This window comes from Neolamprologus brichardi, chromosome 14 (genome assembly GCF_056152115.1).
Source record: "Neolamprologus brichardi isolate AB-2024 chromosome 14, ASM5615211v1, whole genome shotgun sequence".
NCBI classification, from domain to species: domain Eukaryota; kingdom Metazoa; phylum Chordata; class Actinopteri; order Cichliformes; family Cichlidae; genus Neolamprologus; species Neolamprologus brichardi.
The window spans coordinates 24,512,512-24,539,114 of record NC_142117.1 but is presented as its reverse complement, the minus strand read 5'-3'; the positions used below and the strand labels follow the sequence as shown (position 1 = coordinate 24,539,114).

At 41.5% G+C, this 26,603-nt stretch overlaps 1 protein-coding gene across 1 annotated transcript in view; it reads right to left on the bottom strand.

Annotated features, from left to right (window-relative positions):
• ppm1lb (protein phosphatase, Mg2+/Mn2+ dependent, 1Lb) overlaps positions 1 to 26,589 on the bottom strand; it is a 54,916-nt gene extending 28,327 nt beyond the window's left edge. The window contains exon 1 of the mRNA XM_006795331.2: positions 25,655 to 26,589. Coding sequence (XP_006795394.1) covers positions 25,655 to 26,053 — 399 coding nt within the window. The 5' untranslated portion in view covers positions 26,054 to 26,589. The remainder of the gene's footprint in view (positions 1 to 25,654) is intronic.
• Positions 26,590 to 26,603: the final 14 nt, after the last annotated feature.

Sequence of the window (26,603 nt, the reverse complement as noted above, 5' to 3'; positions counted from 1 at the left end):
GCACACACAAACAAGTAATTAAAAATGTGAGAGTAACCCATAATATTATATTATAGCCATTTGTTACTTCTAATGATGCAAAAACCATAGGTCTAACAGTTTTGTTTCCCGCTTATCATGCAGTAATATGTCAGCAAGTGGACTAAATTATTGCAAATTTGCAGTTTTTCCTTAAACGAACAGATGTAAGCCAAGAACGATGACTGTTTCCGTTCAGGACCCGGGGGATTTGGGTAAGCACTTCTCAGATATCCATCAGCTCACAGATGTCCTTGTGCTGAGGACGAAGGCAACACTATTAAAACTTTGTAAGATGTATTTGTATATAATAAAAAAAGGCCCATACAGACCACTCAAGGCTGCAGAAGAGAGAAGAGAAAAGAAGAGAAGAGCTTGGTGTCTTCATAGGCCTGTCTTTTAGCATCTATTAGAATTGCATTTGTCCTTCAGAGCCCCACACCTAGCTTTGTTCTATTTTTATGCAAACACACACCTCTGCGTGACTTCTTTGTGTTGAGTATACTGCTGATTTACTTTCCCTTTGATTTGTGGAAAAGGGGAAAAAGCACTGAGTAAAAGTCTCAAGCTACTCTTCATTTGTTTTTGTTTTGCTGTGAAAATGGAAAATGATTTCCATTCATGTGCAAGCATACATGAAACATGTATACAAGCCAAAATAGTTCACATTATTAACCATTGAAAGTCAATATTTTGTATGACCCCCTTTATTTTATCTAACAACACCTGAACTTACATAGGCAAGCTTTCTTGTAATTCTTTAAGGAATAGTCCTTTCCAGACAGTATTCCATGGTGAAACAAAATCTGATGGTAGTTTTCTGCGTTCATAATTTCATTAATTTTGACAAGATCCCCAACACCACTGGTGGAATTACCGTCCCATACCATCCAAAGCCTCCACTGTGCTTTATAGATGTCTGTAGACTCTCACTGTTGTACCTCTCTCGTGGCATCCTCTGTATATACTGACAACAATTTTAATGAAAATTTAGAATAGATGACTCTGTAAAACATTTCCTTCAGAATGGCTTCCTGACAGCCACCCTTCCACTGAGACCATTTTGGATGAAGCTTCAGTGAGCAGTAGATGGATCAACTGAAGATCCAGATGCATCTCTCAGGTCATGTGTCAGGTTTTTGATGGATTTTTCCACTTATTTCTTAAGGATGTGAGTTTCAGATACTATTTATCTGCTTTAAATTGTTTTAGGGAATTTTTTGTTTTTTATTTTTTAGACCTGTCACTTCTTTTCTCTTCCAGTTGTCCAATTTTCTCACTTTAAGGACACATTGCACACCATGCTGGGATTTGCCCAGTTTCTTGCTAATAGCCCTTCTAGAATCACCTTGTTAGTGCAAAAATATTATTTTGTGCCTGTCACACTTTGGCATTTTTCCATGGATTCACCTAAAGAAATGTGAATAAATGACATGTTTTTACAAAAGGTTAGTAACAAAGTGCCTAAAGCCACAAATTAAAATTCGTTCTTTGTTCAATTGTCTCCAATATAGCGAATAAAGACATTCCTCTGAAAATGATCAGCTACAATAGCTGAATCTGAAAAGACCTTTAGAAAGCTTGGAGAACTGCTACTCAAGACTGATTTAAAAATGACAAGAAAGTCTGGCTTTGAGAGGTGATTCAAGACTTTTGCACCATACTGCACTGCTCAGTAGCAATGTTCTTCACACGCAGAAACCTTGTATTCCCAGGCGTCTTTTTCATTTGCTTTGTGATTTGTTTCAGTCTTTTTAGTGCTCACAGGATTAAGAAGAAAAGGTTTGCACAGACAAACAAGTTCCCTGCCAATAAACCTTTCTTCAGGGGCCGTTGTAGCATCTTCCTTTGGATTAAGAGGTCCAAGTGTACTGGGTATTAGAGGTGATTATCACCACCTATTATCTCGACCAATAACACTCTGCAAAAGGTTACAAAGTCCAGAGGCCAGGCCAGAGAAAGTTATTCTCTCATGGAAACCACCGCGCCTTGTTTGCGGTGCAGGATTTTCTTCCATTGCTCATCTATGTTATAATTGACCACTTCTGCAAAATGTTCACCGAGCACCTGAATGAGAAGCTCCCAAGGTCACCATTATTTCCTCCCAGGGCTGCTTCAGCTAACTCGAGCAAAGAGTTGTTCTGTTCTGTTGCTGGCGGCAAGAGGAAACACTGCTGTCTTCACACACTCCCAGGATCTGTGGGACGCATAACATTTACTTTTTGTCCAACTTTACAATTAGCCTTGATCGTACGCCCACATACCAGAGCCATGTCAAAACTGTAATGCTGAGAAACAGAAACAGTGAAACTGAGACTGATTTAAAAGCAGTCCCAGTGCTTTAAAAAAAAAAAAAAAGTATCCAATCAGTTAAGGTCACAACTCTCACCTAACCGTCTGGGGATATGAATCTAATTCTTTTTCAACCATTCCGGTTTTACTTTTCTGCTTTTGGTCATCATCTTGATGTACTGCCCATCCTCTCTAAAGGATTAGGTCATGGACTGCGGCCGTATAACATGACTTGATGCAATTTTTAATTCATTGCAGTCTGGGGACAATAAAGCAGCCCCACATAGTTCAATCCACCAGGCTCCATAGCTGTGAATACTGTCATTTTTTCATAAGAATTTTTAATCCCATCCAAGTTAAACTTGGCAACTTTTGCTTGCCCAAGGGAGGAGGTTTAATTTGAACTCATCTAGATTAGCCGAACTCAGATGTTGGTTTATTGTTGTTTTTGGTTACCATTTACAAATACTGACTGCCTTCATGTGAGGCTTTTGGGAACATCGGTAAACTGAAGCCACATCGCCTAAAGTTTAAACACTGCAGTGAAATTTGGACATAGAAGCACTGCAGCAGTCTCTCAAACGCTTCTTTGTGCTGTACACATTGTTGTGATCACAGCATCGGTTCATACAAATTCATCTTTGTTGAGAATAGCACACTTTGGTAGTAACCAAACACCTAATGTCTTCATTTACAGGCAGCGGGGTATTGTCTGGGCCATTATCTTTACCACTGGAGTCCAAGCAGCTTATCAATGAAATAATTAGCACACCTAGATTAGCACACATTTTAAGCCTGGATTTTGGATGATTACTCAGTGTGTGTTACAGGCATGACAAAGTAGGTGTTATTAGTCTGATCAGATTGTCGCTGCAAGTAAAAATCAGGCCACGGTGTTTTGTAATCAGTCCTGAAACCGTGGCACTTAAAAATACAAATGACTGAAAATAAAAAGGAGATTAATTAATTTTGTTTGGTTTTACCGTCCTGCTTCAAGTGTGAAAAGTACGTTTATGCCAATTTCTCTTGGCTGAATAATTATTAAAAACTCGAGTTATGCTTCAGGAAGGGAACTAGTTTCATAGCAGATTTTATTTGCCGAGCTCCAGAGAGACGCCTGACAAATATAATACAAGAAGCTGATTTTTAAGAGCGAGTGGTAAAATAACCTGTAATTTTTGTGATGAAATAAAACATGATTTGATGACTGCAAATGCAGTTTTTTCTCTCTCTCTCTCTGTCGGTGAATTATGTGCATGACACGAATTTAAAATCCTCCAGAAGTCCGCGGTCTGAGTTATTGAATTAAACAGGTATGTCATTACAGCCTTCAGTATAAACGGTTCGTTGCAGTATTTTCCTCACTGTTCTGCAGTGGGATTGGGCCCTGATGTAAATATGGCGTTTGCAGATTTCACACTAATTCTGTACATTTCACTCCCCATCTGTTGGAGTTGCATTAGAAAGTCTTGTTGTTGTTTTAATATAATGTGCTGCTAATGTAGATATAGGCATGTACTATTTTTTCACTCTAACAAACCAGATATGAATTCCTCATTTAAATCATCCTAGTCATCTGACTGAAACAAAGCAAGATGCTCTCCAACAGTGGAGTTTTCCCCATCTTTCCTCTTCCATTTGGAACAAGCTGCACAATGTAATGTAGTGACAGAGGCTAAGATGTGAAGACAGCAGCAAAAAGTTTTAAAAAACAAGAGTGAGTGTTATTCTTCCTCTGTGAATGTGGGGCACAAAAAGCCTAGAGGAGAAGAGCTAAGTAAATGTCAGCTACGCCTTTTTTCCCCTCTCTCTCTGACGCACACACATGCACACGTCTATCACAATCTCACACCCTCCCAATAGCTCGTGTACTCCTGGGCTTATAATATACCACTGTGCCCACTCACACGCACACACATGCACAGACACACACTCACAGACACACACACTTGGCATGTGTTCTTATTTGTATTCCTGCTATCTGGAGCCTGTGTTCTCTGGCAGACACTGATATATCAATTGCATAAATATTCATACACTAGTCAGAGTGGCAAGCTTCATCAGCCTCCTCTCTTTGTGCAAGTGTGATTGCACGCGAACACACAGACACACAAACACACGCTCGTTGTGCACTCTAGTGAAGCATTCCTAAACAATACCAACCTTGCACATGCACCCGTACAGTGAGCGAACACTGAACCCCACAGCGGGGTCTTTCATCACAAGCTAATGAACCACGTCAAGTCTGTCACCTCATGTGCTCACACACACACACACACACACACACACACGCACACACACACACACAAGCTCATGTCTTATAAGATGTGTGTCTCTTTCTTCCTGTGATTGAAGCCACTTATCAATCATTTCCTGGTTGATTAATTGGTGGAGCGGCTCTACTGGCGAATTAATCACATCTGTGTGAGAGACTTTGTTTGATCAGCGTCACTGAGGAAACTGAAACCAGGACATTAGGTGGAACCCAGTATGAGCTAAAGCCTAAATTATTTACAAGACTATAGCTGTAGTCACGTTTCTCCATAAAGACTTATTCGACTTTTAGTTGGATGCTGATGCGACTTCATTAGAATGGGATAAGAACAACACCCTCACCACCCTTATTTTGTGGATAGGATTCATTAAGGTGCTGCTGTTAGACAGACCATTCAAGATCTTTGTCAGTGTGCGTTTGTCATCTCCACTCACTAACTTTCTTCCCTACATCTTCATGGCTCATTGCTCCCAAGCTTAATCTCTTTCTCTCTCCCACACACACACCCACACACACACGCAGATATATTACCACCATCTCGTCTGATCGGAAATATCAATTTGCATTTATCTAAAATTCACAACCAGCACGATGCACATTTATACACGTTACCATGTAACTCACGCTCAGGGAGACCTTGTCCTTGTTCTTTTCAGTCTCACTTTCTCCTGCTTAGATTGAATGGATGATTATGCACATGGCCGCCATAAAGTGAAACCTGAAGTTAAAACTCCTGAGTTACTCCTCTACAACCCACCCACCCCCCACCCCCACGTTGATACATGCTCTGCTTTTATCAGACCACAAAGTGATGGAGTACAAAGCCAGCCCCATCACATTACCAAAGGAGCAAACACAATGATTTAGAGATGAAAAAAGCAAATGTGAGATAAAAGAATTTCCTGTGTTAATATACCAAAGTGTTTATTGTTTACAGAAAATCACCATGTTATCAAAGGACAATGCTTTCACTGGGGACCTGAGGGAAACGTGATAAAAGGAAGGAAGAAGCTGTTAGAGTACACACACAGACACGCACACACACACACACACAAACCAACTGTTCCTCCATCTCCTCCTTAATTTATGTTGCTTCATCCAGCCAAAGATGAATGCCATCTATAAATCCAACCATGCATCTAATATTTAACTGCGCTTTAACAACCTACAACTACACTATCATACAGATTTTCACACTGAACTGCAAATGTCAAATGTTTATTGGTCATTGTACAATAAGGTTTAAGTGCAGAACTGACGCATGAACTCTTATCTGAGTGGAAATTATTTACATTTCTACTGTTAGGAAATTTTTTAAGAGCACATAATCCACTTACCCCCACAAACATCTGCTGAAATACTTAAAAACAAATCTGTTTACACCCTGTTAGCCTCAGAGTTCACATCAGAATCAGAATACTTTATTAATCCCAGAGAGAAAACTGTTTTGTTATAGAAAAGAAGGCACTCAAAGTGCAATGTTACACTCAAATAAAATGTTAAAAAGTTAAAACAATACTATGTTCAAATGAAAACAGTCTAGGCATCATTAAGTGCATGGAAAGTGGAATATTACCAGAAGATTGGAAATATGTTAGTGTTGAGGCTCACACTCAGACTGACGATATGCCCCAGACTAATACACCAATAATCATGTAAGTCAGGTTAAGATTGCTATAATAAAATATGCCAGCATATGCACGAAATACACAGAGAATAAAGGAACGGGAACAAGTTCAGAGAAATGCATCTCTAAAGAAATTCCACTAGATCCAAAGTTGCCTCTAATTAGTTTATATCAAGTAGGACATAAATATAATAGCAGTCTCTGGTTTAGTTTCTTCTTTGGCATGTATATTGAAATGATGAAAAGAGTTTTTGTGCACACTGTCTGTTTTATGTCAAAAATAAACAGAAAGAAAGGTTGCTTTAACATTTCATTCCTGGTTTATTTGTTTGGTAGTAGTATAAACACTAAATGCAGATTTATGAATTGTGGGGAAAGCAAATCAATAATAAAAGAAGCTTTAATAGAAGAAATCGGGCAGTAATTGGCCTTTTTCCATCAGTCTCCTAACAATTCTATGCTGATTTAATGCTGCACGCAGCAAACAGGGCAATGGAGGGAGTTTGTTATCACAGAATCTAGTCAAAATAACACCACTATGCAAAATACGACTCCAGTAAAATTAGAACGAGCTCATTGCAGCAGCCATGTGAAGAATTTAGACCATGGAAAGGAACAAACTCATATGATTGTCCAACGTCTGTGACCCAGGTGCTAAAGTGAGTTTTCTGATGTTCTTGTATGAATGGTATGTGTTTGGTTGGCTGACTGAGAAGTATTGTGAAAGGGCTCTGTGGAAATTATAAGGCTAAACTCTTCATGAAAGTTAAAAACCTAAATAGTGCCTTATATTGTGCTTTATCTGCTGATGTGGTTCTCCTGTCCGAACAATCTTATTCTGTGGCTGCTTCTTCCACTTCTGCTGCCTACGGTGTGCAGCAGGGTTCAGTTTTGGGGCCTGTATTGTTTCTGTTCCATCTGTTTCTTCTTCAGTTCATTTTTGATTCATCTATTTTAAGATGTTTCTAAGCTACAGATCCTCTGTGGGTGCTTAGAATCCATTAAAAAGTTGGATAGCAAACCATTTTCTAACCAATTAATGACAAAAACAGAAACCCTTGTTTGGGCCCCAAACAGATTTATGCCTAGTGTAATGACACTCTAGGTCCTCTTGCAATTGTTGCCAAGTCCTCCATGAGGAACAATGGAGGTGACTATTTTTACTTTGGATGTTCATATTAAATCTCTGCTACATTCTTGTTTTTACTCACTTGAACTCACTTGAAATGAAGATTGTTGTTAATGCCTTCATTTCATTGCGTTCTGATTACTGTAATTCTCTGTTCACTTGTCTTAACAGAATCTCCTTGTAATGTTTGCGGGTTCCCAGATAGTTTTCTACATGTCCACATGTCACACAGATGTTGTACTGTTGTATTGGCTCCCCATGAACTTCACCATCTTGTGTAAGATTCTGGTTTTGACATTTAGAGCACCTCATGGACAAGCACCAGCATACATCAGTGAACTTTTACATCAACATTATCCCCAGCAAGACCCTGAGATCATGTAAGGCAGAGAACTAAAAATGACAGCTTTTGCAACAGTGCCCACCTGAACCTTATTTTTTTTAAGTGTTTTTTGAATAGATTTTTACTTTTACAGTTGTGCAAAATAATATTTATTGTGTCAGACCCTTTTGGATTTTTATATTAATGTAAAATGAAGTTAAACCTATTTTCAAATTGTATAACCAGGATTTAAAAAAAAAAACCCTATAAAAATATTCATTAACAGATGATTCGACCCACTGATTCAGCTCTAAACATAACACCTCTGACATTCAGTGATTATTGAAATGCAGGTTGAGTTGTTGAAGTCGTTTTCATTCTGAAAGACTTTTGTCACCACAAGGCACACTGCAGCACTCTCCAAATGCCAAGTGCTGCTTCCGCCATCCTGAGTCAACAGCTTCCTGGACTCCATTCATCCCTTCCTGTGTCCATCCATTCATGACTGCTCTCATCTCCATACAGCTGGCTTTTTTGGCACAACAACTCTTTCAATTAAACAACAATGCAGAAAACAACCCAACAGTGGGTCCGTGGTGCAAACTAACTATTTCCATATTTCATGTGCACCTAATTTTCATGCACATACGGCACGCTGAGAACCAGCAGGCAGTAGGATTATAATTGGGGCACCCATAAATAAGATAGAGAGCAACACCTGGATTTCTGCTGATTTGTTTTGCAGGAGATGCATGTGTAAATTAACTGGTGGCATTTCATTTTAATAACGCTGTACTCTGCTGGTGTCATCTTGCCTTCTTTCACCTTTAAATAACTTCTTCGCACTCTAATTCCAGAGATTCGGTCTGCTTTTCCTTCTCAACTTTCTCTAGATTCAAAATATTTTAAATGTGGCAGATGCAACAAACTGTCTCTCTCCTCTGTCTCAGTCTGACTAGTGACAGAAAGAAAAAAGCCACTGAAGACAGGATTGTCCTACACCAGTGTAGGTATACAGTGCTCTGAGCACGATGTTGCCCCTAATTGATTTCTTATTTGTTTTTTTGTTCCTATTTGTCACACTTATGTTGCAAATCAAATAAGCTTAATATCTGACAAAGATAATGGGTATAAATACAAAATGTTTTTAAATGACAATTTCATTTATTAAGGGAAAAAAAAGTTAGCCAAACCTACTTGGCCCTGTGTGAAAAAAAGTAACTGCCCCCCTCATTAAATATCAAATTACCCGTGATTTACCACATTTTATTGAAAGATGAGTACAATTTCACTAGCCACACCCGAGCCGAGAGGAGATTAGTGCCACACCGACTGAGTAAAGTTTTTTGCTGCCAAGAGTGGAACAACCAGTTATTATGTTTAAGGGGTAATTACCTCTTCTCGTGGGGTCCAGGTAGGTTTTTGATAGATTTGCTCCTTTAAAATGAAATAAAACATTGATAAACATATATTTTTTTAAATATTAAAATGTGTTTGCTCATCTGAAACATGTACATGTGACAAATATACTCACAGTTAAAAGTTGTCAAACAACACCAGTCCTAACCTCTGTCCTGTTCATAATTCAGTGCAATGCCAAGCATTTGACTTTCCTTTACAAAAGTCCAAAGAATTGCTTCCAAGTGCCTCCTCAGCTCTGCGCTCACATTCATTAGAAAGAAAAAACAAAAACAGTGACCAATGCGATGCCTGTGTGTGTGTGTGTGTGTGTGTGTGTGTGTCTCAAAAACAAAACTGCACTAGCTGATAAACATACCGATGTTCATAAAAAAAAAAGAAAAAGAAAAAAAATCAATACTCATCTACTCCATCTGCTGCAACTCTCATAAAGCTTGTTGATGGAAATAAAAGCCTTTGTGCGCGTGGTTGTATGCATTACATTGTGAGGAATGTAGACCCCTATTAATCTGAACACTGACTAAATTCAGTGGACTTTGAATATGAGGATTGTTTTGCGCATAATGAGACACGACTGCACTGTAAAGTTAAGAATACTGGACCAATAAAGCGGAAAGGAACTTAGAGAGATACATAAACTGAAGAGAAGTGCCCACTTTTGTGAGTCATGCCAAATACGAGGAGGGAGACACAGGTAGATTGTGCATCATATTAGTCTGAGCGACAGTCTTATGGGGGAACAACACATCCCCTCCCACATACTGGCACAGGATATTCTTGCTGAGAGGAACAAATGCCGGGGGAGAACCAAAAAGTCTGATTCAGGATCAATGTGTCGTTCAACACTAGTCTTCTTCAATCTGGAGAAAAAAACAAGACTGAATCTGTTACAGTCTGGAAGCAACACAACAAATTTCTCCCTGACTCAGTGACCCCACCGATGCTAATGTTTTCCCTTTATTTGTAGCTTAAACATGACTTATTCCCTCAGGTCACACTGATTTAAGAGGTAAACAGTTTAATGACAGATGAAGGGGTTGTGACGATGACACATGCAGCTCCACGATGGCTCAAAACTTCAGCATAGCCAAGTTCCCATCCAAAATAATGAGGACAGGATGTGTAGCCAAACTCCGAACTCGGTGCCCAATTTCCAAAACAATCCTAAATGTTGCCCATTACAGCTCAAAAACTATACTGTTGCCATTTGGACCAGCCATGTTCAATAAGCTCTGCGTGGAAAGCGTCCAAAATATCTGCTTTCAGTATGGCCCAGCTGATAAATTAACTTGATGCTTATAAGCTTGCCTCATGGGGAATAATTCTGGATGAACAAGCTTCTAATCATTTTTGTTAATTTTTGGTTTGCAACCTTTTGACTTTTTGCATATTTGTTGTCATGCCTGGAGAAAGAGAGAGCTGTGGGCGTAGTGACAAAGCCAGCAGGCGCTGGGCCACCGGGCTTCGAGGTAGCCCAGTTTCCACAGCAGGTGCAGAACCATCATGGAGCAGACCCACACCGCTTTGGCCTGCTCACCATTTCCAGCCTTAGACACCGCAGCACCCCCATGGGACTGCCTGCTAAGAATAGAAGCCACCATGAGCCTCTGTCCTTCTCCATGTGTCGGTGTGTGTAGACATGCATATCCTTCAGGCTGCTCATGCTGTGCATACTACAAATTGCAGAAAGACATGCTTAAAACAACTGTGACATCACCTGAGCCTTACTGAAACAGTGACTGGACTGAAACGATGACCCAGAAAAAAAAAGACACATTACACATCTCAGTGATTCTAAGCAGTGTTTTAAAAGTCTTATGTCACTCTCAGGCTTCCCAAGCTTGCTTGCATGGAGTTTGACAAGCAGGAGGAACATGGAAGCAGTGTAGTGTCCAGTGTATTTGGAGGTGGCAATGGCATTTTTTTAAAAAGCACATTTCATGACATGTAAACTCAATGTACTCAACATAGAAGATCAAAACATAAAAAACATGTGCAGGTTTACAGTGCCTTAAGGCAGAATAAGGGAAAAAGTCTGGGTGTCTGGCCAGATGTGGCACCATGTCTAGTCTTTTATTGTTAGGGTTAGGCACACAGATGTGGCTCTTTCACAAGTTCACAAGTTCAACAACAAATAAAATACGCTTGTAAGACTTCGTGGCTCGATGCTTCATGCTTTCTTGACACAAATTTGGAAGTACCTCGCGCCTTCAGACAGTCTCTTCTCTGAGGCTTTCGTGGTGTTGCGCTAACATTTCAGAACAAAATAAAAGAAAGACAGAAAGTGTGGAGGGAAAGGTTACATCTGTTGTTTGACTATCCATGGAGCACCTCACGCTGATGCTTTTTACTTCTTGAGAATTACAGTAGTGAGTGATGGAAGTGGAGCTTTTTCCAGCCCTTGAACACAAGTCTGTAGTTTCCATAAAGCGACCAGCAGCAATTATCCTACTTGTTCAAATGAGTCAGGACTCCCTTGTATGACAAGATCAGCTCATGCTAATTGGTGTTCAGGAACAGGCATATGTACCACTGGCTTGCAGTCACTCAAGCCCAAATGCCAAAAGTCTTTCTGACAGCATACATGTACCTAAGAGGTCTCAAAGGAGCAGAATTTGTCAGCATGCCATGTGCAGTCTGTCAGTCTCTAAAAGCCAAGAGGAGACTCTGAAAAGACAGGATGCGTAGCGCTGTGCTGTCTTTGGAAACACTATAATTTACATTGCGTGTATGTGTGTGCGCATGCACGTGTTGTAAGTAAGGTGGACTCCCCTCAAGACTAGAGGAAGCAGACTCTTTAATATTTCAGAGCAGTGATAAATAAGTCAGACAGACTGCAGACAGATAAGGTGACTCTGTGGGCTGGGGCGAGGGGGTGCAGGGAGGATGACGAGGAGGGGGACAGAGGTATAAAAGCAAAGGGAAGGGTGGAAAAAGATATAGCAAGGTGGCGAGAGATACACCAGGTAAGAGAGCAAAAAATGAGAAGACAGGTTGAATAGCAATGGGGAAAAACACAAAAGAAAAACGAGACATCACTGGCAAAAAAACAGAAGAAGAGGGGAATATCTGCTTTAAAACCTACTTTAAACATTTCAGCATACAGTGAGGGATATGAGTATGTAATAGACAACCACACCTAAAATAGTTCAACAGATCAATCAGGTCTGTGATGCAGACGAAGAAACCCTGTCCTTCATTGTTCCCAATTCCTCCCTCACACACAACCTCCAGCTGCACCTCCAGCACGAAGCTGGAGACACTCGGGGCGAATGACAGACTTTGATTTCTGTTTCTGCGGACAAAAGGGATCACGAGGAGATCCAAAAGTGAGAAGAGATGAGTAGGTGAGGCGGAAGGAAGGGGGGGTGGGGGGGTGGATGCAGCGATGGAAGGGAGGGGACGAGAGGGAGAGAAAACAGAGACAGTTACTGTAGGGAAAGGTCAACAGAGGCACAGAGCAAGTGTGAGAGAGGAGATGAAAAACAGGCCGAAAGAGGTGGAAAAGTACGGCATGCTTTCTTGAGGGGGAGGAACTGCCCCATGGTGCCGTGGCCTTCGGTCTGGCAGACTTATGATCAAAAGATGATAAAGCTCCACTGGCACTTCAGCCTTGTAACTTGCTATGTTTAGCTTCTGTCAGCTCTTTGCTTCAGACAGATTCCTTAAGTCTGTGAACCTACATAGACATGGTGCAAACAGGAGTTTTGCTGCAGTCCTGGAAAATCTTTAGGCTCCAAGCAAGGCACTGCCTTTCAGCCCATCCGGTTTTATCCTCATCTCCTTTGAAAGAAACAGTTTCTTGCCCGCCTTTTCTCCACCTCCAAACAGCAGCTTTAAGCTCCCTCTTCCACTATCTTCACTTATACTTCTGTAAGCCAGGAGCATTTTTATTTCTCAGCTCGTCTGTCAGTCCCTCTCATCTCTGCAACTCTCTCCCTCTCTTTCTGTCCTCCTTCTCTCTCCTTCCCTAAATAAAGGCACATTTCAACCAAGCCATTATTTTCCCCTTTTTTCTCTCACCCTCAATAAAGCATCTCTCCCCTTCTGAGCAGCATTAGTATAGCTACCAGCTCTGCTTCTGGATAAGCTCATTAAATCAACTCAGGAAGAAGGCAACATACATATTTCTCTGGGTAAGAGAAATATGTATGTTGAGTAAGATGAAGGTACTAGACGGTTAAGCAGATACAGGGTTAGAGAAATCTAAAAAAAAAAAAAAGCCCCCCAGAAAGGAAAAGATAGCTTAGTTGAACAATTAAACACATACAAATGATCAGGATGTGGATGATGTAAAAAAAAAAAAAAAGAATAAGAATCCACAGAGAGAATTTAATCCCACTATCCCCACTGGGATTATGGTAAATCTAACCTGCCCTGCTGTCTCTTCTGCTCCTTATAGCTTCAGCTCAGAGTTGAAGAGTGCAGGGATCCTGTGAGCCTTGAGGTGTTAGCATTATCCCTATAAGGTTCCTCTGCACCACAGTAATCAATTACTATTCCTGCTTATCTGCCTCTAAAACTAGCCATCCATCCAAAGCCATCACCAGCCGATGATCCAGAGCACAGGGAAGGAAAGATCCTTTAATCGACACACAGGATGTGATGTGTTTGAATAGCATTCTGCAAAACTTTTTAGGCAAACTATTAAAATGAGACTTAAAAGACCATAAATAGTATGTTAAATAAAAAAGGATTTGAAGTTATATTTTGCATGACAGATTTGCTCTTGGTCAATCATCAGAGTGAGGCAGCAGTACATGATTGTTCCAAGGATTTCAGAAAACTGGCCACAGAATGAATCTGAGAGCGATCAGACGCCTCTCTGATTGTGTTACATAAATCAAGGACAAGAAAATTAAACTTTCCAACAACAGTGAAATGTTTGTCCTGTTTGGCAGTGTACCAGTGGATGTGGCAGTATGCAGTCATCACATTGCCACAGTTTAATTTATATTATTCCAATAACTATTTTTGGGCGAATGACTCGCCAAAACCACACTAAAAATCAGAAAGATCTTAAATTCTTGGTCAAATTAGTATTTTTTTTTTTTTTTAAATTTATTCACAGAGTAATTTTTCAAGCATGGACACAAACACTCTGGATCAAGGTTCTTCACTGTGAAGATCTGTTGTTTTTAAATCTGAATGATTACTTGGGGGGGGGGGGGGTGGGGGGGGGGGGTGGTGGTAAAATAAAAGAAGCAATATCAAAACCTTTGAACATTTGTAACCCTTTCATTTTTCCACTTGGGTACATTGGCTGAAGTGTGTACGCCTTCACAAAAGACACACACTTTTTAATATTCATTGTTTTCAAACTTGTAGCTTTACTTTTTAAGTCTGCGTCATCAATCAACATGTTATCCATTTGAAAGCTGTATGTTGCAATTTCAGGGCAGCACAGTAGTTAGCACTGTTGCATCCCACAGTGGGTTTGAATCCACCTCCTGCCCTGGGTCTTTCTGCGTGGAGTTTGCGTGTTCTCCCCATGTCCCCATGGCTTCCCCACAGTCCAAAGGCATGCAGTTAGCGGGGTTAGGTTAACTGGTGATAATAAATTGGCTGCAGGTGTGAATGTGAGCGCAAATGGTTGTCTGTCTTTCTGTGTTAGCCCTGCTACCAACTGGTGATCTGTCCAGGGTGTACACTGCCTCTTGAACTACGGCAACTGGAATAGGCTCCAGCTGCCCCCTGCGATCCTGAACAGGAAAAGAGGAAGAAAGTAATAGATGGATGTATTCAGTTCCACATTAGTATTAAATGCTGGTACATACTGAGATGTAAAGCAATGATAGTTTTAAACAAGAAAAAAGCCATTAAATTTTTTATAACAGCAAACACTTGGTGCTGTTATAAAAAATGAAGCTAATTTAGGTCACTAGGGTTAGAGGATATCACCAACCTGTTTCAGACTCTCTGAATGAGACCAACAACACCTCATGAGGCTTCATACATGCACTCAGTAGCTCACACTTCCACAGACAGGCTACATGCAGGCCTTGCTCTAAACTTGCAGTGCCCTTCAGTCCCTGCTGGCATGCTTTAAGATTACACAAACAAAAAAAGGTCAGACCAATAAAGATTGGAATTAACTCGCAATCCTATTGGAAGATTAAGTTTATTTATTGCAGTTACTCTAATGAACATGTACACGTTTCCCTCAGTCTGTTTACAAAAAAGCCTCAATCTGCTTCTTTACCCTTCTACACCGTCCTCATTTTTCCCTTCCAATTATATCTTCAACCTCATCTGTTTGCTCTTTAGAATAAACAACTTCATCTAAAGATTGCAGAGCAGATTGTTCACCCAAAAGCCTTACTAGTTTTAGATTAGTGCCTCCTTTTCTTTTTTTCTTCTTCTTTTTTTAACAGGAAACTCATTGAGGAGCGTTGTGCAGGGGGAATGAGGGGGGAAAAAATCCTACAATCATGAATCTCAAAGGGCCATAATCAAGATTTCATGGCAGAGATCCAGCAAGACCCTGATATACAAACAGAGATCGTCTGCCTGGGAATGAATGGACATCACACACACACACAAATGTGTGCATAACGTCCCTCTGCCGCCCAATTTTAATCACAAGCACAAGTTAATGACATTCTGTGGAGTCTGGTCTTTTTTATCATATCCCATGAGCTTTTCTTATAGCATAAATTAAAGACAACCTGGCTCAGGATTGGTTCACCGCCGGGTTTATTCCAAGGTTTGTAGCTCACGGTTCTTCCCCTGAATAGAAACCATGTGTAATAATCAAACATTCATATCAGCTGCATTCCTTTTGTCTGGGTAGATCCAGTATGTGTGCAGCACATGTGTGCGGCAGACCGGCTGCAGCATGCTAACTTTTAATATACACACACCAACAGAAAAAGAAAAAAACAATTCAGTCTCATTTTATAATCTCATTTTATAAATAAAAACAAACAAACCATTCAGTCTTTTATGGGCAACAAGGGTTAAGTGGTTAACTCTGTGTTGCCTCACAGCAACAAGACTTCGGGCTTGAACCTGCCGACTGGTCGGCTGGGGCCTTTTTGTGTGGAGTTTGCATGTTCTCCATGTGGGTTTCCTCCAGGTAAGCTAATTTCCTCCCAGGTAAATTGGTGGACGTGAGAGTGTGCAGTGGCCTGTCGCCCTATTTCACCCGAATGGGTAGATCCAGAAAATTGCTAAATAGTTTGACAGTTTGTTATGAGAGACCTTGGAAGCTTAAAAATTATCTAAGTTGGCTCACCCCACATCTGGGCATTTATACTGATAAGAGGCAGTGGCACACATCCAGCAGGCCTGTTTTCTTTTTAGGAGGATGCACCTGCCCTACCCGCAGGTCCAATTGGAGGAAGAGCCACAACTGTGAGCTATACAAATATCATGGCTCAGGCTCTTTGCGCACACAATCACACCAATGTTGCTAACTCTGAACAGCTGCAGCTCGCTACCTCCTCTTAGCCAACATTCTTCTCCCGCCATCCTTCACTGCCAGCGAGCAGGCAAACTCCAACTGACTCGTCTATTTTCCCAATCACATGCAGACAAACAAACAATTGAGTAGCTGGCGCTCGCATACAGGGTTAGGCTTCTGGAGCTGGATTCAAATTGTAGACAATGCTGTGTGAGCATTTTTTCACTTCAGCACTTTATATAACAGCCATCCACGTGAGAATGCAGCCCCTCTCAAAAACAAAATGCAGCAGCCGGGTTCCAACCATGTGATTAGATTTAGAGACTGTTAATCACCTAGAAACACACATAAGACAGTCTAATAGCATTTTCTTTTGAGTGCTGCTGTAGGTGAGCATTGTGCATTCAGAGCAAGACTTGTAGCTTTGCTATGTTTGAAACTGGATTTTAAAGCTATACTTTGAATGCATTTTTTGGTATTTAAAACTAGGGGAAAGCATCACATGGGGTAGCATTCTTGCTCACCATGAGCGTGGAAAGCAGCTGGCATGGCAGCGGGAGGGACAGGTTGACATGGCCTTGAAGACGAAGAGCTTGTGCGGCTTTCACTCACTGCCAACCCCCCTCGGAGAGAGGAGGAGTCGGAAAGAGGGGATTGAAAGGGTGAAAAAGGGAAAACAGGGTGACAGACGGGTGGTTGGGGGGGGCTGTCACCAAAACACAACAGCTCTATTACCAAACCCACCATATAGCAACATCACAGCTCAGACTAGCCCTGCCCAATTAAGACTGGGTGAAATGGTGGGGGACAAAGAAAAGGCGAGCATCGCAAAGCTAAAACTTTGCAAATGACTTTGAGTTGAGACCTCCTCTAAGAAGCACCACACGCACAGCGTGATGTCATGTGACGTGTTCGTGTGAAAAGTGACCTTGTGGCCTCTTTCTGCTTGGAGGAAGCTGTATATTTAGTTGGTGGGGTTTAGCTGAAGTGTTTGACAGCAAGGGTGTTAAATTATTGAGTAGTCAGTGCCAGCAGGGAAGGATGGCACACTGAGGCTGAAGAAGGTCCTCTTATCTGGTGCTACATGCTGTTGGCAAACACATATACACACGCACAGTCCTGACACACAAGTACACACACCCATCAAACCTGAGAAATATATTTTTTTAATATTTTACTAAATGCTCTTATCTTTTAAAGAGAGTGGAAGGGTTTAAGGCTATGCAGAGGCAAAGAAAATGTTAGTACAATTGAAAGACTGTACTAACATTTATTTCATGTTAAATGATGACAGAGGACAAGAGGAGATTACAGATGTTTACTCCAGGGCCAAACATTTAGGCTGGCTGACAGGCAGCAGCCTCATTCGTCCATTTATTTGCTGCGTTTCACTCCTTGAATCCACTCCTCAGTCGCTCCCTGACAGTCTTGTCACCACAAATAAGGCGAACCTGACTACCCGGGACAAATTACCAAAAGGTCAGAAGACTTTTCGGCAGAACTCTCTGGCTGTCTGTTCTCTCCACTGCTGCACAAGTATTTTCCGAGAGAGCATGACCTCCCTGTACTCTCCACTTTCTGCTTCACTTGAATTCAAGGAGGGGCTGAAATGTTGCGTGTCAGCTTTCATCACAAGTGACAGAACTGGGTACAACAGGATAAGAGTAATAATGAGCAGTCTTACTGATTATAATTAGATCCATTTCTCTCTTTAAAAAAAAAAAAAGTTTAATAAAAGCAGTTTATGATGCAGTTTAAGAGCTGCTGCTAATGCTTTAGCCTCATTGGACTTCCAGAAAACACTACAGCGGCACTACTGCACTCCGAATCCAATTATTTCCAATGGCTTGCACTGGGCTACGATGGTCTGTCAGTGCACTGATCAAAGGGCTAGTTAAACTTTGACCACTGTGCACTGTGACTAATACCCAAGCGGTCAATAGAAACAACGCTTCCAGTTGGGCATCAATAGACCAAAGTGGAGAAGAGCTGATATTGTGTGCCTGAATTCCCTGAATAATACTGCACTGGTTTGCTTTATTTTTTACACCCTGTTAGTAAAGTCCCATCTTGGAAAGATGTTTAAATTGAACTTTAATAGTCAGGTTGCTTGATGATGGTAGGCGATCTGTTTAATTAGACACAACTTAGGTTTGTTTGTATTAATAGCTCAGTAGCTCTATAGTTTAAAGTTTTCTTAAAAGATAAAAAAACCCGAGTATTTGATGTGACAACACTGTTCAGACTTCTTCGCTTATGGAGGAGTGGTTATAAAGACTTGAGTCAAAACAACAAACCTTCAAGTTAAATTTAATTTTGGCGAGACTACAAAATCGCAGCGAGCCAAATCTACCGTGTAGGGCGGGTGGTGATCAAAGACTATACTCATGTGGCCAAAACAGCATAAAATTTTAGGACATTACAGAAGAGCTTTGCACCATCTTACCCTCTGGAGTGAATTCTCAGTGCACAACTCCATGACTGATTTGACATTTAAAAGAGATTAGCATTTCCTTCTCGGCATAACCTAGCTGTCATCAGCTGCCATGGTCCTCGATTTGAAGGTCTGCTAATTTGACACTAAAGTTTTCACTTTCTGAACAAGTTTGAGGTCTACAAGTGGGCTGCAAGCAGTCCGAGGAGACGACCTTCGAGGAGAGAACAGCCAAATTTAAATACAGTATGGTTTTTGTTTTTTTATGTGCAAAGTAACAGAATTTTATCATCGCAACTTGTATTTAGAAGACGAGCATGAGGGTTTTTCAAATGTTTCCCTGTTTTGCTCTGCTCTGGCTTCCCCAGCGTACCGAACCCAGGAGCAAGCACAGCAAATTGTCTTGTATCTGAAATCCACATAAATCTCAATAGTGTGTTCCAGCATGCAAACAGCACAGTGGGCAATGGGCTGGCTGGCAGAACCGGTGCACCACATGAGACAAACTTATATCTGAAGTCTGCAATGACTTGTCAACGTTGGCACTATTTTCACACACTAGTTTCCATTTACTCTTGCTTTAGAGCTGTTTTGGGCAAAATCCTGAAGAAAATGCTGCTTTCCTTAGCTGCTAGACATCATCTGTACTGTCCAGTTAGAGCTTTTTTTGTTTGCCCAAAAGCACCACTGATGAGAGCAGTGTAAGTGAACCAAAAAGTTGAACTATTAAAAGCTCAGAAGAGCAGAGGTGAATAAAACACTTGTGCAATTCCTTTAACATAATAATACTTAATATAGCTGATTACAACCTTTTGATTGTTTGCATTCAGCATTATTCATGCGACACTGGAGCATGCTTAGTGTGTTATATAAACTTTCTGAGGGCACTTGATGTGAAGCAGGCGGCTCTTCTTAATAGGTTTTTGGTGATTTTGAGCTTCTTGCTCAAGTATTCTCTCTCTCTAACATCAAACTGCCCCTCTCTCCAACTGCTTCCTCTGCAAGCTTGCAACACACACATTAATATTCATACGCCCAGGCACATGTTGGTGTCCTTGGTCTTGCTACTCCTTCTCGCTCTCGCTCTCTCTATTTGCTCTCTCTCTCTCTAATCCTGTAAAGCCAACAGTGCAATTAGTCACATGCCGAGTCTTCTTTCATCTCTCCAGTGAGAGTGAGCTCAGGAGGAATTCAAACGGCTCGGTATCTACCCTTCTGGGGTAAAACACAAACATGTACATAGCCGCATTAAAATACCTCAAATTCAAACAACAGCCTGTCTGACTATAACGCGTCCTTGGGGTTTAAAAGGTGAACCATCATCGATCCCTTTTAAAAGTCTTGTTTTCTTTGCAACTCAAGGGATTGCACTAAACTTGAAAGCAAGTTTAGCCTTAAACTGAAGCAAAGGTAAACTCAGGACAAGCTAAGACTGAAAGGAGTCCTCTAAAAATGATCACCGTCCCTGTGGTTTCGACGTTATTTGTGCTTCTTTGCTCTGAACTCGCCGCAGTCACCTCCTTCACAGTTAGGAGCCGTATCTATCACAACCCACTCACAAACTCCACTGATCGAAACAGCATGAGAGAGCGAGCTGTGATGGAAATCCACAGAACAAAAACTTAAAAGGATAGGGAAACAGACGGCAAGAGAAAGCCCCCGCATTCAAGTTAAACAGGCTTATAGTTAATGTCTTCTCTATGCTCTACAGTTAAGGTAATTTTGCACTGCCTGAAGCCACAACCTGAGAGTGAGTCGGGGAGGAGTGAAGTATGGCTCACTCTCTACATCCTGGTAAAGGAACAAATGGCTCATGTTGCCATTAAATGGACAGAGAGCCCAGGGTTATCACTTTCATGCAGGTTATTCCCACGTGTCAGCTAAAAATCAATCTCCATTTAACTGATAAATCTCCTCACTGAGCCAGTATCTAATATGACGGGGACAGCCGAAGGTATGCTCACATTAAACACCGATTTTTAACACTTTGGAAATTGAATTTGCATTGTGTGTGTGTGTGTGTGTGTGTGTGTAAGTGGGGTTTGTGATGCAAAAAGATAATGAAAGAAAAAAGGAGATTTCCAGATGTTATCAATCGCTCACTGATAATTTATTTATCTGGTAGTAAACTGATTGGTTCCAGTGAATTGGCAGAACATCAACAGAGTCAAACGAATGAAGACATCCATCTTCTGTCGCTACCTTCTATCCTCCAACCAGCTGAAAACGAACCGCAATACAGGCTGGCCATCTGAATTCATCTTAATTTGGCATATGATGTGCTTTTCAGAAGAATGCACAGATAGCAACATTAAAGAAACGGCTCACGCTCTAAACTTAATTTATCATGAAGTAAGAAAAAGCACAAAGGAAGACTTGGAGCTTCTGTAACTGGGAAAAAGATGGCAGACAAAGAACGGCGGTGAGCTTGTCAACATCCTGAAAGAAAAATCAGAGTGATGACAATGTGAATCGCCACTTTGACTCAGAACTTTTAGAATAAAAATCAGAGCAAAAACAGGAAGTAAACACTGCCTTGAGTGGAAGTTATCGGCTTTATATTCGGGCAGCCATATGCACAAGTAATCATGTTATCACGGGTGGGCAGACCTTTTATTGTATCAAATCATGCACTCATTCACTACTTGCATTCAGGCAGTTCTATGTAGTCTTGTATTGTGAGCTCTTTGGCTAAACACAAAAACTATTGGACACTTGGACAACGCAGTTTGTTAATATAAAAACAAATTTTGCAGCCATTTACATTTGGATGCACCGATCTTCTTCCTCTCACCTGTCTATGTTTTTATGGTTTTCTTTCTAATCCATGCTTGGGTAATGACCATCAGTTGTACGCTACTTCTTGTGAGGCCTTGTACCATACTTTGCATCTACTGTAACGGCCTAAGTAATTCACTACACAGATCCAGTCATGTGAAAAGTAAAGTTTCTCACCTGACTCCTGAGAGAAACAAAGTGTATCCATACTGCAGCCAGGTAGACTGCACCTCTATAAAAGTGGAAGATTTGGTAAGCTTGCTGTTCTGGAGCATTTAGTTTATGGTTAAAACTATGCTACAATCTTCCGAGGAATGGGCATCCCCAAAAACTCAGACCGTGCAATGTTCAGAGGGCATGTTTAAAGTTCATGACAGCAGAATCAGAAAAAGACTGAACAAGTGTGGCTTGTTTGGACAGCTTCTCTAAAAAGAACATGGCACCCCGGCATAGGTTTACAAAGCTGCATCTGATTAAACCACAAGATATCTGGAGCAACGTCCTTTGGACAGCTGAGACCAACGTGGAGACATTTGCTGTAATGCAGAATGTCTGATTTGGAGAAAACCAAACACAGCATGTGAGCACAAACACCTCATACCAGCTGTCAAGCATGGTAGTAGAGGAGCTACGATTGCCACCTTGCAGTCACCAAGTCTGAACATGAACTCCTCTGTATACTAAAGTATTCTAGAGTTTCTTGTGAGACCATATTTCTGACAGGTAAAGGTTGTGCTAGCACGACAATTATCCCAAGCACACCAGCAAATCTGCAACAGAATATGTGAAAAAGAAAAGAATAAAAATGTTGCAATGAGCCAGTAAAAAAGTCCAGACCTCAACCTGACTGAAATGTTGTGGTGGGGCTTTAAGAGAGCTGCGTATAAACAAATGCCTACAAACCTCAATGAACTGAAGCAATCCTGCAAATAAGACTGGGACACAATGATGTGAGACACTGATAAAGTCATACAAAAAACAACTGGTTCAAGTTATTGCTGCTAAATAGTGGTTCTGTGAGCTAATCACAAGGTATAGATAAGAAGTAGTTTCTCCACAGGACTGTATCATGTCAGGTGAAAAACATTTTACATGACTGTAAATACACAGCAATTATGGATGCAGCTTTTTAATTCAGTTTGACTTTTTGGAGAAGAGCTATGCAAGCTGTTTGAAGCTTACTGCCTGCTTTTTCCAGCTCCATCACTAAAAGCAGGAATGAGAAAGATACCAATCATGTACTGATCAATTTCTTGGCAAGAAAGCATCTGTTTGCCTGTCAATAATAGGATACAGTAATTACAAGAGCGTTTAGTGCCTGCCCTCACTCACAGCACCGGTACATGCATTAACAATAACAGATTGCAGGAAGAAATTGAAAGCTTTGTGAAGCCAAGATGATGAATCAATATTATAAATACCAACCAGAGCTGGTATGCGGGTAAACTGTCAACTGCTCTGATAAATCCTTCAATGTCCTTTTTCTTCACATCACACATATGTAGCCTCTTAGTAATGGGCATTGGCTGCTTTTCTTTATGTTATGGAATTATCACATTTTTTACCTGACTTGTACATCAACACAGGCCACTTTTTTTCCCATTTTCTGTAATTAAATAGTTATCAGTTAACATTAATCAATTATATAACATAACCACTGGTGGCAGCCTTTATTGTAGTTTAAACTACAATTTCCTCCTCTGAGTTGATTGTATTTCTCTATTTTAGCATGCTCGCACCCCAGTGAAAGTGGACTTTACATTTTTGTCCGTTACGGGATTTGTAAACATCCAAGAAGGGCTAAAGTCTTGGATGCTAAAAAGATGCTGGCACAAGTCCGACATTGCTTTAATGACTGTGTATATGTGGCCTGGATGAGCAGAGTGTGTGTGCGCATACGTGCGTGTGTAGAGAAATTGAAGCATTTGACACCTCACTAACAAGCCAGCTGAGGCAGCCAGTATCCTGATGCTGCCTTGGGCCACACAGCATCACTCCGCTTAATGCCCTCTGGCTAAGTATAAATATAAAAATATCTACATCGACCAAAGAGAGGAAGTTTTTTATGTTTATTTATTTATTTATTTTCCGAAGGCTGCTGACTGGCAACCATTTTCCACACTTCAAAAGAGGGCGTGGGAATAAACCGATGCCCATGGACATGCAATGATAAAACAGACTCTCACATCCAAAGGCAAATCCTAAGCATCTCTTCTCGCTCTTCCCACTCGCCACCGATGCTCTCCCACTTGTTTTCTCTCTTTTTTCCCCTGGCAGATCAACAAACATATCTCCTACTTATTTTTCTTAAACACATGCATGGTGAGCTGTGGCAGCGCTAACAGGTTAGGCCACTGATTGCTAAAAATGAACTCCACAGAGGAGGGAAGGAGGCCATGAGGCCTCCTTCCCTCCTCCAATGACCACTTTTGGTCAAAAAGCTGCAGCATCCAGCGTTGCGGCCTAAAATTTAATTTCCCCTAGTAGAAAAGCCACCTCGATGCCTTTAGCTGCCTATTTTTAGTATGTTATCATTCAGCCTCAATCAGAGTACAGCAGTCAACCTCAGGAGTGAGGATTGTTGCAGTGAGACAATAAAAAAAAAAGAAAAAGAAAAAAAAAAGCACTGAGCTCCTCGGAAACCAGAAGTGGCTCATCAGAAAGAAGAGAAGAGAAAAGAAGAGAAGAGAAGAGAAGAGAAGAGAAGAGAAGAGAAGAGAAGAGAAGAGAAGAGAAGAGAAGAGAAGAGAAGAGTCTATTGGAGTTTATGTTTCTTCTTCTTTCTATTTGGTGGCTCTGTTGCATCAGCACTGTCAGCTGAGGGCACAGTCGAAGCCTCAGAAAACAATGCCCGAGCAGAGGCATGCTTCGACTTCATAATAAATCAGTGTTTTCATGTTCCCGCCTGACTGTGGCATCATGTCAAATGCTCTTTGTCCCTTTAACTGACAGCACTTTTTAAGGGTCTCATTGTGAGCTGCTTTGTCAGGCTGTTGCCTCGATGCCCTGACATTAATTAGCACCAAGGAAGCAGAAAGCAAAGGAGAATGGCTGTAACCAGCGGACTAGTGATCGATGTCATCTGTGTTTTTCCCTCACAGTATGGGGCCCCGGATAGAATCTGAAAAAAATCTGAGTTTATCCTTCTCCTTCCAGCTATAATTGTGTTAGACTATGGGGGATGCATCCCTGCTTTGGACAAACAAACCCAAGAGAGATTGTTTTTGGAGAGAAATAAGCTGGAAATAAAGAGCATGCGGCTCTACTTGCGATCTAAAAGAAGACTCTCTCACAGGGAGGGTGAGTGTGTTTGCAGGGCTGTAACGAGACAACCCAGAAGCCCCAGTGTCGCTGTGCCTCTGTGTGTGTGTGTGTATCACTTGGTTTGTCATAATTAAAGTCATAACTTGCACCCATCAATGACACGGGATGTCAAAGTGAATCCTGCCTAATTACTCGACCTCGGGTCCCTGTCTTAAAGACTCTCCGTGTTAACACATTCAAGACATTCATTAGTTCAGTTTCTCCTTCCCCCGAGTTGCATAATCCTGAATTAGTTTGTGTTTGATTAAATTACCACAGAGACAAAAAATACACAGGGTTCAAACTGAGGAAGGAAAATATCCCCTTTATCGCTACACATTAACTCTATGTAACTTAATACACTGTAATAAATGATTTATGGGGTGGACTACATCACTTTATCCGTTAGAAGTTATTTTAGGTGTATAGAAAGTAGATTTTTATCCCTCACATTTATACTTTATTTAAAAGTACAACGAGGACAGCTTAGGTTGAAAATACAGAATAAGATCTATGCTTCATTTAGTCTCATTCGTGCTTTTAATAAAGAAATAAAAGCAGGTCTAAGAAAAGGACCAGACATAACTCATTCAAACCCACACTTTAGCCCCCCTGGAGATCACTTTAATGTTCCCCTGGGTGCCCCACTCACCTCTCCTCCGTGGCCATCAAAAACCCCAAAGATTGACGGGTGACTCTTGTTGACGATGTCGGTGAGCACCTCGAACCTGTCCTCCATGTGATCTCGCCGGCCTTGGATGGAGTACACGGCCACGTTGTTACTCTTGAACTCCCAGGTCTTGGAGAACTCAGCATCCAGGACGTCCAGCCCACCGAAGCGCTCGTTCTGCATCATCTCCGCCACTTTCCCCTTGACCATCTTGACCGCATCTCGGCTGGACTTGACGATGGTCTTCACTTCGTCCGTGTGGAAGAAGTAACTCCACAGAGCCAGGCTGATGCACAGCAAGAACAAGGTCTCCGGTCTGAGCAGAAAATAACGCATGATCCGACCTAATAGAGACAGCAGGGTCATTGTATCCTCTATCATTTATTTATTCACGCGCAGGAAATCGCGGCAGGTTGTGTGTCGCTCGCCCCCCCGCCGCAGATTTCACTCCATCGTCGCTGTTTTTGTTGTTGATGATGTTACCGTATTTGGTTTGGTTAGCGGCAAAACAGACACATTTAACCGAGCTACTCACGCCGGGAAACATTCAGGTTATACTGGACCAACGGGTGACACTTCACTGGGACGTATCAGCGACCGAGGGGAGATAAAGAAGAAGAAGCGCGGTGCACCGGCTGGTTCCCTCTAGCATTCAGCCCAGCAGTGAGCCACCACCAACGGCTGTCCGCTGACCATCTGCCGCGGTCCGAGAACACGGACACCCCAGGCGGGAAACAGCAGCTTCTCCCCTTCGTTTGGACTTGAGGCTAAGCCAGTGTGTTGGCTAGAGTAAAGTTGTGGGCAGAGCCTGTCCCTCCCCGGCCAGCCCTGCTACTGTTTCCAGTCCTGAAATAGCAGCCTGTGCTGAAACCCTCACATTTCCAGCTGCCACACTGGCTGCGAAGCCCCTCTGCTGCTTTCCTAAACGGCC